General features: G+C 38.9%; 2 protein-coding genes across 4 annotated transcripts in view; both read left to right on the top strand.

Moving 5' to 3' along the window:
• Window positions 1-1,466: 1,466 nt before the first annotated feature.
• c5h5orf34 (chromosome 5 C5orf34 homolog) lies at window positions 1,467-6,927 on the top strand. The gene is made up of 11 exons (XM_088335371.1): window positions 1,467-1,731; window positions 1,805-1,894; window positions 3,197-3,391; window positions 5,032-5,276; window positions 5,364-5,459; window positions 5,834-5,960; window positions 6,054-6,145; window positions 6,229-6,295; window positions 6,384-6,460; window positions 6,545-6,591; window positions 6,717-6,927. Exons 1-11 carry the CDS (start codon window positions 1,531-1,533, stop codon window positions 6,848-6,850), a joined length of 1,371 nt encoding a protein of 456 aa, XP_088191497.1. The 5' UTR covers window positions 1,467-1,530; the 3' UTR covers window positions 6,851-6,927.
• A 2,219-nt stretch (window positions 6,928-9,146) lies between these two features.
• LOC148365002 (rapamycin-insensitive companion of mTOR-like) overlaps window positions 9,147-12,752 on the top strand; it is a 33,394-nt gene continuing 29,788 nt past the window's right edge. For all 3 annotated transcript variants that reach the window (XM_088335370.1, XM_088335369.1, XM_088335368.1), the window contains exons 1-2: window positions 9,147-9,225; window positions 9,351-9,398. In XM_088335370.1, the coding sequence (XP_088191496.1) occupies window positions 9,177-9,225; window positions 9,351-9,398 (97 nt within the window). In that variant the 5' untranslated portion in view covers window positions 9,147-9,176. The remainder of the gene's footprint in view (window positions 9,226-9,350; window positions 9,399-12,752) is intronic.

Raw genomic sequence — 12,752 nt, 5'->3', positions numbered from 1 at the left:
GTGTGACACATTGACTGCAAACTGTACTTAAAATCGTGTCCTATATTTACTGGATTGAACCCTTTCAGCAGTCAGCATTGTATCATCTTTGTATGTTACAAGATTTATGTTGAACAATAAAACGAGTGTAGGCGCAAATTCTATTATATCGCCGAGCCATATGTACACATTAAAAGAGACATATGCGGCTCGCAAGCCATTGGTTCCCGACCCTTGCTTTAAACTATAAACATTTTTTTTACTGACAATGTCAAATCATATGCTGAAAAATGTAATTACATTAAATCAATAAATTATATTGCATTTAAATTTATTTGCATTTAAACAGATAACCAACATGATGAACTCAAGGGCACAATATTTGCAAAATAAAACATTGTTAAAAACAAGGTTACGCAAGTTTTTTAAGTCCTAAAATATCATCTTAAACTAGTTTTGTATCGTAAAAAGTTTTCTCAATTAGTTTTATAAAATGTCAAAATGTGTGACATATTCATAAATTGTTTGAATAAATTATGTGTTTTTTATTTTTAAAAAAAATATTTTTTTACATATTTATACTCTAGAATTGTCATAACAGCACGTGATGAAGTTGACCATTAAGTTACCTGCATGAAAATGGGTTGTAAAATTAGCAAGTTATAATTTATTTTCGGGCAGCATGGCGGATGAGTGGTTAGCATGTCGGTGGCACAGTATTGAGGTCATGGGATCGAATCCTCCTGTGTGGAGTTTGCATGTTCTCCCCGTGTCAGCGTGGGTTTCCTCCGGGCACTCTGGTTTCCTCCGGGCACTCTGGTTTCCTCCCACTTTTCAAAAACATGCATGTCAGGTTAATTGGCCGGTCCAAATTGTCTCTAAGTGTGTATGAGTGAGTGAGTTGTCTGTCTCTGTGTGCCCTGCGACTGGCTGGCAACCAGTTCAAAGTCTCCACTGCCCACTGCCCGAAGATAGTTGGGATGGGCTCCAGCACCCCCGTGACCCTACTGGGGATAAGCGGTGCAGATAATGAATGGATAATTTATTCTAAATGTGCATACATTTCCCTAACGAGGACGTTGACCCGACCAATCGGCCCGGTATTGCAGTACCTCCGGGAACGGTGCATTCGCAATGATCGCAGCAAGGCTTTAGGGCTAGGACCTTAGCTTGGCCTTTTGGCTGAGAGTAAGTGTCCCGGCTCCTAGGCTTTGTAGCGTATTATTAACTGACCGATAACGGATAATGGATAATGAATAACGAAGATAGAGCAATAACCCTTAAAAACCCCAAAAACCCCCATGTGGCTTCCACGTAGCTCGCTAACGGGCTGCTACAGCGCGCTGACGCGCATAAATAGTTTGTACATATCTGTGCATGCAATTTATTTTGATCTCAGCAACTCCTGTAACGGGATTGTGTGTGACAGATTGTCCATTTTAGATGACGTCACATAGGTATGCTGATTTGAATTTGTGCGCGCGCAGACTGTCAGAGCTTTCTACTTCAAGTTGACGGAAGTATTTTTTTTTTTTAAGATAAGCGTTCCCGATGGAGGCTCACGACCGCTTTGCAATGATTATGTATGAGGACGAGTCAGTGAATATTTGTTATGAAGACGGAGCACAGTTACTTCTTTCACCGTGTGGCAGCGAGTTCATGCTGATAAGAGCCCCATCTGCTTTTGATCATCCACTTCAAACGCCAGTGGAAGTTAGACAGAGGACGCAGTTCGCCATCAGCGCATATAAAGTACAATTTAAAATAAACAACGCATCCACATATTTTATATAGATCATTCATGGTGGTTCAATTCCCAAATCAGGAACTGATCATCACTGCACTGGCATTCAGAAATAAGTATGCCAGTCGACCATACCTGCCAGAGGAGCTCATCTCTCCTGACAACAAACGGGTACTGTACTGTACTGATGTTTCTGTGTCTCTTCATATCAACACGGTTTGTACAGGTGTTTGAAATATTTGAAAATGCTTGAATTTTAACGTTTGAAAAGGGCATGACCTTTGGGTGAAGGTCTTGTAAATGCTTGAAATTGTTGCAATGTATCATACCAGTCCGTCTCGATAGACCCTTCATTAACTGTAGACAAATAAATCCAAGTCTGCTGAAAAATGACTGAAACTTTGCTCTCTTTTCCAGTACAATTAAAAGAAGAACTGTCATGATACATTGCGCTTTGCCATTGTGTTTCTTTTTCCCTCCTGATAAATGGCAGCTTGCATTAGTTTGTATGGCATTGTCATGTGGAGCATTATGCGTCTAACCGGTGCGATGCAGCCAAGCTGTGCTTACATTGTTGAATCAGGATGGGCGAATTCAAAGCAGTTTATACCAGCCGATTGATAGAAAAAGATTGTTCATCGTAGATGGTTACTGTACATCTCAAATAAGCACAAAGTATGTGTAAGCACCAAGGTGGTGACTTTATTTTAGTGATTACATTTAACACAAAAAAAACAGATCAGCACTACACGGATTGTCCATATCGGGGAAGTAACGAGTAAAATGTATTTTTATGCGAGAAAGTTAAATGGACAAAAATAGTGGCTCAGATAACTAGTTCATATTCATAGTAGCATCTTTCACTTATATGTTTAACTTTAGAAAAATTGACTTTCTCTGCAGTTTGAGACTGGGAGGTCGCTGGTTCGCGCCTCGACCGAGACATACCTAATTGGTATAATGGCGGCGCCCTCTGGCTGCGGCTGCATCGACCCGCTACAACGGGTCAGGTGTATCGACATTTCGTTCTGTGTACATTGTTACAAAGAATGACAATACAAAGGAAATTATTATTATTATTATTATTATTATAGTTTGATGTCATCGAGTGCTTTCAGTAAGAAAAAGAACAAGAAGATTTGATTAGCGTAGACCAAACATTCAAGAAATGGGGCACAGAAACGGTTTCATTTACATCTTTTATGATCCGATTAGTGAATGATAGCTGCCAGCCTGTTATTTATATTTGGCTTAGGGTTGATCACATTTTCTAAATCTTTTTCCTACAAGCAGTGCTCAGTAACCCCCAACAACAGGGCTATAGATTGATTTTCACTTGTTTTCTTCTTTTAATTGTACTGGAAAAATTGTAAACTTGGCTTTGAAAGTCCTTAAAGGTGCTGTAATTTGGCCATGAAAAAGGTGTAAGAACCCTGAATCAAACATTTCAAGCCAACACATTTTCTCTCTCAGCCGTTGTCTAGCATTGACGAGGGAGTTCAGTGGCCACCATTGTCTACATGTGAAGCAGAGATTTCACCAGGAGGGGAGACCATCATCAAATCAGAGGACAAACGCGCATCCTTAACGCTGTCTCCCTCTGGTGAGGAGTTCTTTGTCGAATATGCATGCCGATTCAGCCAACCTTCCATTCATCAACAACTAAAGGTAAGCAGAGACCTTGAATACATCTAAGTCATATACAGTATGCATGCTTGACCTGATTTTTTTTTGAATGCATGGAGAACCCCAGTGATGACACCATAGAGCTATAATCAGAGGGGGGGGGGGGGGTTCAATTATTAATGATGGGACTCAGGTAAGGATTACAGTATTACTTTTTTTTTACTCTGTGTTGATTTGTTTGAGACAGAAGCTTCCCATATTTTGAACTCTTTTTTTTTTTTCAAAGAGGAAAGTATCCCTACTTAAGGTATGTTTGATACAACTTTGGTCCATGGTATCAATCCCTGTGTAATACTTGTGATGCATAACACTTCCCTAGCCACTTATAAATTAGATATATTGAGAAAGTGCAGTGTTAAGGAGTGGAAAAAAGTTTTAGCAAGCATATTGAATTGTTTTTAATGGCCTTTTGAAGGCTTTTAGATCTTTCTGAACAGTCTGTGCTTTCTTTTAAATTTTAAACATTTTTTTCCTGTTCATTTGATAATTTTACTTTTTGATACTGTAGGATAATAATTCATACTGCGATTTTCCAGTGTTTTGTTTTGAAATGGTAAATGTATTAAGATAAGTACAGTACTTTTTGGAACTGTGTTACAGTACTGTACTGCAAATCACAACATGGTAAATGCTATTTTTATGGACTCCTGCTTACTCCTCACTGGTTCGTTGTTCCTGTGCAGCCCCGTTGCACAAGTTGCTTAGAAGGAGTTTGATATACAACTATTTTATTTTTAATGTGAAACTAAATACATTGTGTTTTGCTTCACAAAATCGGGTTTATATTGGGAATTGGTATAAAATGCATTTATAAAATGATTTATCACAATTATTATTTCACAAATGATACTATGACTGTTGAAAGTGTAGTTTCTGACCAGTAATGTGGAACCTTTTAGCCAATACACACTTTTTCATGGCAAAATCTTGGGGCAAAAGGTCCGTTGAAAATCTTTAAAAATAAAATCCCAGCACCTGTTTAATGTTTTTTCTCAAACGCTTCAATGATCATGTTGCCTCAATCGTTATTATAAAGTTTTTCTTATCATTTGTGGTCACCGTGGCTAAGGCGGATACACAGATTATTATTTTTGGTCAATAATTACCAAAAATATCTGCCCTCAAAACAAAATTATTTTTACAACATTGTAACTTTTTTTTTTTTAAAGTATAATAAGATTTATGTCAAATAAGAAAATGTTAATATGAGCAGGAACTTATACAAGATATGTACTTTATTTGAATTATATAATTACTTGCAGTGATCTTATTCAGACAAAATAAATTACTAAATACGGTACCACCTCAAGAGCAAACACTTAGTATATGGAAAGAAAAAAAAATCTGCCATAAACTGTTATGGATGAATTTCACAGTAACTGGCTAATCCCTGGAGAAAAGCAAAGATACAGGACAACGGATTGTTTTTTTTTTTTTGAAAGATAATGTTTTTTTTAATTTCCTGCAGCACACTTGACAATGCGTCCCACGGTACACTCAAATGCCCAGCACACTGGTTGAAAAACACTGGTCCACGCTTTTAGGACTGTTCTCTTCTTTCTAATACAGCAAGTCAGAATTGACTACACATGGGATTTGTTTTGGCCTTGTTTTTCTTTCAGCCAGAGGCTAAGTACCAGTCCATCACGATTGCGCAGCATCACTCCTGTCATGCAGTGGCACCACAGTGGTGCTACCCTCTCTCCTTGGCCCGCCATCATTGGACAGCTCACTTCTCCAACCCTGATGGTGACACAGAAGGAGAGACCATATTTTCCAAGTCTGACAACATTCTGATGACGTCAGACTTTAGTGTTTTCCTTCCACAAGCTTTGCCTCTCATCTGCTCATTTCCTCACTTTCACAGGTCTTTTTCAAAGCACTTTTGGATTTTACATAACTATTCGTCCTTTCGATGACTTTTTTCCAGTTGTTGATTTTTTTTCGTTTAAAGATGGAAATTCCAAGAGTCAATCCTTCCAACACAACTAGATCAAGTCTGCCCAACAGAAATGGTGAAAGTGATGTTTTACCTAGGAGTGACATACAGGTGTGCTTTTAACCATATAAACGAGGGTCAGCTTTCAATGTATGTGTTTTTTGACAATAACCACAAATGCTAATGAAATAGTGTACTCTGTTGATTGGTCACATAATGTATAAAAGTTACACAACAACCTGATTGTTGTGCAGAAGTATATTTTTTATTCTAACCCAATGTGGAACTAGTGACTGTGAAGTCTTTTCACCCCTCCCCTTCCACATTAAACTGAACTGAAGGGAAAATGTATGCTCAAAGGTGCAGTTACAATTTAAAAGGCATGGAACTTTGTACTCATCTGGGGAGGGTGGTTTATGTGGTAACATTATTGTTTTTAGTTGCAGTTTGTCATCTCTGCTTCTGCCTAAATCCTTTTTTTGCAGGATACTGGACCACGAAGTGCCCATCATAGAAATTTCTCCAGGGGATGGCTCTGTCATCCGATCTAAGAGAGACCTCAGCATGTACTTTATTCATTACAAGCCTGAGTGTCAGTCAGTTCAGCCAAAAGTCAGCTGTTTATCATTTCATCCTCTCAAATTTATATTATTCAACATTGTTTTCTTCTATATTATATAATAAATTCATATGTCATTGCCATAGGTTAAAAAGATAACGTATCATGTGAATAGCCTTCCGCCTAACATTTCTGGACAGCTATACTCAATTTGCTCGGTTGTGAGTTTTGCCAGCAGGTGAGATTCAACCTCTTAATAAACATGCACATTTTTGCCTGCAATGTGCATCCAACTCACCACTTCATTCCCTTTTTTAAAAGACTACTTGCCAAATACAATGAGGTGAAAAAAGAGAGGCTGCCCACTACACTCAGCTGCATGTTCCAGGTAGTCTTTCTCATTAATATGTAGAAGTTTTTTAAAATTCTCAGGACTTTGTTATTTATATCAGAATATTTTCTTGAAACCGACAAAGGTTGATGGAAAGCTGTCCAATCTTTCACCTCAAAAAGAGCATGGGAATGATGAATGGAAAAAGGCAGTAGAAAGACGGTGAGTTGTTGTTGATGTTTTTCTACTCGATGTCTGGAATGCCCTTGATGATTTGTTGATATGTCTACTTTAAACAAATCTCAGGTCTGATATCGCTGCTGCAGACCTTTCAAATCTACAGAGATTCAACTGTATCCTTCAGCTTTTGAACAATAATTACATACATATATAATAATCACCACGAGATATGTCATCTAAGCAAACACTGACTAATTTCAAATTAGGTCAACTGTTCTCTTTAACATTGTCTGCAAAGGCAGTGCACAAAATGGTTTGGAGGAAATCACTCAGGGGACAGTGAATGAAAGAACTGTGTCAGAAGCACTCCAGAAGACATCCAAAGCCATACAGGAAATTGATGCACTCATAGCTGCAATCAAATTGACCTAAAGGTGGATAGCATGAATGTCATCCTAATGGAAATTCAAAATATATTTGTGAGTTTGAAGTAAATTTAATAAAGTGCAGTATAAGACCAAATGTAGGGTGGTGTATAATTGTGTGTTAATTTGGCCTTCACACCAATTTTGTGTTAAAGTGACAGCCATTGGTATTTTTCTTATCCCATCATTGACTTGCAGTCAGGGGAGGCAGTTGAGGCACAGCCTTATTTGTCATCATGGAAATACAGTATGTCTCAAAAGTGAGTACACCCCTCACAATTCTGCAGAGATTTCACTATAATGTTCAATAGAACATCACTGAAGAAACATCGCTTTGACACAATGAAAAAAAGTATGTCAACAAAGGTCATGGCTTAAGATGAGACAAATTATTTTTTTGAGGCTCAGAGAGTGTGAAACGTGTGGCAGCAACCAGGTGAGGAGTACAAATATGTTTGTGTCGTACCTAAAGTCAAGCATGGCGATCGGAAAGTCATGGTTTGGGGCTGCATGATTGCAAATGGAATTTGGGAGTTGCATTTCATTAAGTGAAACACGAATTCAAGCATGTACAGTACTATGAAATATTGGAGCAGAAAATGATCCCTTCCCTCCAAAAACTGGGTCGCAGAATAAAAACTATGGAGTCTCAAAGTGATCATTAAGCACTATTTTCCCATATTTATTTCCAAAGCCTTTTGCAAGTTTTTATTTTTGGTACCAGTAGCAGCAAGATTGCAAACAATTATGTCATTTCCTCCTAGGTGAGGCTCAAGTTATGTGAAATGAATAAAAAATTCTTAGTTACGAATATTTAAAGGTGGTGTCTGTAACTTCAAAATATTCTACTTGCTGATGCAATCTTCAGGCAAAAACAGCCTATGTCAAGCTGCTTGTGTTACCGTGCAAATATGTGACATTTTTAGATGCACTCGTGTAAACTTTTATTTTTTTCATCGTTTTGGGGGGTTTGGTTTGGCATATGAACTGTATTTGAAACAGTCCTTTTCTTACTTTCACCATTTTTATCCTGGAAATCAAGAAGAACGAGTGTTGTCACACTTCATGCTCCGGCGGCTATTAGGTAAGTGCAGTTTGAAACCCCTGTTCTACATAGTCTGTCTTGCTGTGAGTAAATAGGTACTGTGTTGTGTGTGTAACATACCTGTCAACCTCCACGGCTCCATGCCCTTAAAAACTGTCGTATTTTCCCTTACAAAATACAAAAAAATCTTACACCATGTTTTGTTTTTCAAACGTGTTTATGTAGTTTAACATGTTATATTGTACATGTGTTTTGTTATATTATTCTGTACATATTCTTAATCAAATTAAAAAAAAAATCAGGAACAATTGTTATCAGCGTATCTAAAATATTCATCAAAAACACTTTAAATTTAAATTTGATGCTTGTATTTTAAATTTCAAAACAGACTATTAAACAGGGACAGAAAATACAAAACTTTGCAGCCTTGTGACTGGGAAACATGTTTTTACATAAGCCTTGTGAAGTGATTAGCAACTGTTGGAGGTATGTTGTGCTCTGCGATGAAATGGCAAAACATCACTTTTGCAGCTGATGAGGAGTCTTCCAGTGTAGTGCCTAATTTCGACTCCCCGGCAAAATCCGCCCCCCCCTCGCGTGAACGCGCATTCTGTGGCGCTTCCGACAATAGCTTTATTGTTTTAATAATAATGTCGGAAGTGCCACAGAATGCGCGTTCACGCGAGGGGGGGGATTTTAACGGGGAGTCGAAATTAGGCACTACAGCGGCAGACGCATGCGCACAGTAGCATCAAACCGCTGGCTTCATTTGCAACGAAAAAAACTATACCGAGATAAAGGCTACCGCGGCGAACACGTTAGACTTGATTGATTTGCCGTTTCGTGATAGTCGGTGTATACCGGATGGTACCCACAAGTGACAAATTTGCGTTTTTCCGTACAGAATTTCTTGTACGTCGTACACGTTTTAAAATGCATAATAAACGTACTTTGTACGGCAAAAACGTACAGGTTGACAGGTATGGTGTAAGGTCTATTATCGCTTGTTAATGGGACTTGCAATCAATAATAAGAGGAGCAATTGGCTTCGGTGAACAGATATGTTTTTTCAAAGCATTGTTTATTTGCTAGCTTTTTATGTTGCAGATCTCTACTCCAAACTGGCACGCTGTCGGATTCATATAATCATTTTCTAGTCTTTCAACTGGGATTAGAATTGGTCGTCTGATCTCAAACCTGTGAGTTGTCCTCTTGTGACAGCCCCACCGTTGCTTGTTCTCTCGCGAGAAGCGACGAAGTTTCCGATGTTGTGGATGTTCCTGGAAACATGGCGGCCAGCTTCCGCGGCCGTCCTATCCGGAGTCTTCGGATGCGAGGTAAGCACTAGCCACAATACTCGATGCTGCATATCTTTTGGGCATCTTTTAAATGATGACTTTTGGAGGCGGCAGACATCCCGGGCGTCTTCACCTTCAATGATCGATGTGTGTGTTTTTGTCAGGTCGGAATGACAGCGGGGAAGAGAACGTACCGCTGGATCTGACCAGAGGTAAGCGAAGGCTTGTTCACATCTCACTGAAAGCGATTATTGTTCAATATGGATGGGCATATTTTGTTTACATACGCCAACTACAAGAAAATCAGGCCCATCCCTGGCACTTGACATTTCCTTGCCAACACATTTCAAACCATTTCCATTCTTCTTTAAAGTGAGAAACATATGAAAGAACATCCTAATAACAGACGTTCGTGAGCTAACTAACTAGCCAAGTTAGCCGTAGCTAGCTGGAATAGCTAACGACCAATGACGACATTGTGTTGTTTTGATTAGCGGTTGCCTGTTATTAGGCTAAACATGCACAAATGTTGCTGCCACCCATTCGTCGACTATGTGAAATTTGGGGTTTAAGGTTGACACTTGAGGAGCGTTCAAACAGCACATGTGTGTCAAGATCTGGGTGTACACTCGTTGTTTACATTGAGTCCCATTATGCTGTGCAACCCCAGGTAGTTTGCTGCATGTGCATTCAAGCGGTCGTGTTATAAATTTAGGTCCGTGAGTAATGTACTGGCACTGAATAATATAAAACGAGTATTGCATTAATCCTCTCAAACACATAACCCAGGGGTTGGGAATTTAAGGCTCGTGAGCCATTTATGGCTCTTTTCATGAGTACACATGGCTCGTAGATAACACAGAACTGCAGTAGTGCATTTTTTTTAACGTATTACTTCATGCAGAGCTGATTTTTGCACATGCAAAGCCAATATAATGCACATAGACTAGGGGTTCGGTCCAGTATATATAGGACCCAATATTTCCAACAGATTAGAGTCAAGGTGTCAACCAACAGACCTCATTGTTGCTGTAAATTGCTAAAAAATCGTTTATATGGAAGCTCATTAAAGAATCTGTAAAAGGTCCCCAATTCAAGACCAGGTGGATACATTTCTTGGCCTAGAGAAGGATTGTCACCACCAGGCTGTACTTGCCCAGGAGACATCCACAGGAAATGGTGCCCCTACAACTCTAGTAGTTAAGGGATCCAACCAATCAACCATTAAACAATCTGTGTTCATTGTTGAGACACTTTATGATGAAAAGCCACGGAACAGGCTTTAACCCAAAACAAATGTTTTACCAGGAGCTCTAGCAGAGAATATGGAGCAGTTTTATTGGGTGAGCTGTATGATTTGACAGAGCTTTTCATGGCGCGCACGTGCACGCTTACTCCTTTGCCAAACGCTGCCTGCACTGAAGGTAGATGCGTTGGTATTCTCAATTGCAGTATTTTGTGACATTTTTATAAAAGAACTTTGCTTCCGCCTTGTTTTGAAACTGTTATTAAGGACAAAAATGCGCTTCAACACTCATAAATAACTACGGGAGGGAGACCAATTTTAAGTGATACATTTTTATTGATATGGGACACAGACCCTGCGATCATTATTATTTCATGTATTTTATCAAATCATCTAATGACACACATTGCACATTGAATTAAAATGCACAGCAGAATTAGCTTTGTCTGGAGAGCAGGTTTTGCGATTTTGTTGTATTTTGTCCTAATATACGGTGTTGCTCTCGTTGAAAAAAAAGAAGAAGAAAAAAGGAATTTATTTTTGGCTTTTATTGCTCTTTGGGTCAAGAGGTTCCCGACCCCTGACATAACCTGTCACCCTCAGCCAATTGCTCCCCTTATTATTGCAATTACTTGTATTAAGCGATAATACACCTTAAAAAAATCATGGCACCTATTTACTCACAGCAAGACAGATTATGTTGAATAAACACAAGAAGTTTATTTTATTTACCAAGTAAGAACAAAAACAATTGCTTCAGCGTCTTTCTTTCTCTTGCAGTGAATTTAGTGTTGCTTATCATACGTAGCACTGCAGGATTTCGCTGACTCAATCTTATCTGCAGATAGGTTTTTTCTGTAACAGAAACTGTCACAGTTTAGTTGAATTTGCAACAAAGATGCCAAAATATCAGTCTCCATTGTCTTCCAATTATCTGTATGTACCTTCCTCACACAGTTGAAAACTTAGCGCCAGCATTAGAGTTAGAAAGTCAGAGTAATACGTTCAAAAAAATAAATGCTTGAGCGAGGATAACATTTGCCTAGTGTACTGGGGACGATATTAGCAATTTTTGTCCAAAACGATCCAGACTAGAGCCGAAATCGCCAGCTTTGCCGTATTCAGTCCCCTCCTTTCGACGGAGGCGGCCCGCGGGTTGCTCTTTTTGGTCCGTACCACAGGCTTTCTTGCTAATGGCGTCTCACTTCCATCCTCGGTCCAGGCTTGGCTGAGGCCAGGTTGGGGCCAGTCCTCCCTTGGTGCCAGTGTGGTCCAGCCACCCTTGCAAACCAAACCTCAGCCTGATCGCAATACATTCCCCGCTCCTTAGGCGCTGGGCTTAAAAGTCCCTGCCGTCAGGTGCCTGGTGGCGCCAGTAGCCGTAGTCTGTAAGGACTCAACGGCGGCCTCTGTTGTGCCGAGAAATGCATCCCTGCCGAGATTTGCATCCCCTGGCTACTATAACCAGTTTGACCTGGTTTTATCTCACTTTTATATCACTTTTCAGGAATGTAATAGCGGACATATAACCAAAACCACTTTGTCTTGCATTTGTTGGGAATGTAATACAACTTAAACCGTTCCGTCTTTGTATTTGTTGTGAATGTAATCGAAAGGTAATGCACACCGTATATAAATCACTTTTGAGAAGGTAACATGTTTATTTTGCCCTTTTCTATTCAAATCGTTCATATTGAAACTGTTATGCACTCTACCATAAAGCTTATTTTAGCATAATAAGCTTTATGGTAGAGTGCATAACAGTTCTCAAAAGTGATTTATATACGATGTGCATTACCGTTAGATTACATTCACAACAAATACAAAGACAGAATAGTTTTAATTTTTTACATTCCCAACAAATGCAAGTCGAAGTGGTTTTGGTTATATCTTCGCCATCACATTTTTGAAAAATGATATAAAAGTGAGATAAAATGAAGTAAAAGTGGTTATAGTAGCGAGGGGATGCAAATCTCGGCACAACACCTCCTGCATCTGTATTCCAGAATAGGTACGAGATTGGTCTTAAATATATGAGCTCTATCAGTCATATAACGACAAAAAATGAGGCAGCAAAATACGCTTGCAAAAATAATGAGGAAATCTTTCAGTTACTAAAGTTTTGCTTCTTTTTCACTGCCTCCACCAAAAAATCCAACTATTTTATCTTACAGGGGATTATATTCAAATAAACAGAAGTTTAGAAGAATGATTAAACTGGTGTGCCTGGTTTCTTTAAAAAATATTCAATACAGAGCATATAATATTGATGTGATATTGTTCACTAACGGTATTCGATCAGATTATATCAACATTGGTT

The sequence above is a fragment of the Urocampus carinirostris genome, chromosome 5, assembly GCF_059441175.1.
Source record: "Urocampus carinirostris isolate Australia breed hairy pipefish chromosome 5, RoL_Ucar_1.0, whole genome shotgun sequence".
Classification (NCBI taxonomy): Eukaryota; Metazoa; Chordata; class Actinopteri; order Syngnathiformes; family Syngnathidae; genus Urocampus; species Urocampus carinirostris.
The sequence above is the reverse complement of the archived record's forward strand: the minus strand, read 5'-3'. Positions and strand labels throughout refer to the sequence as shown.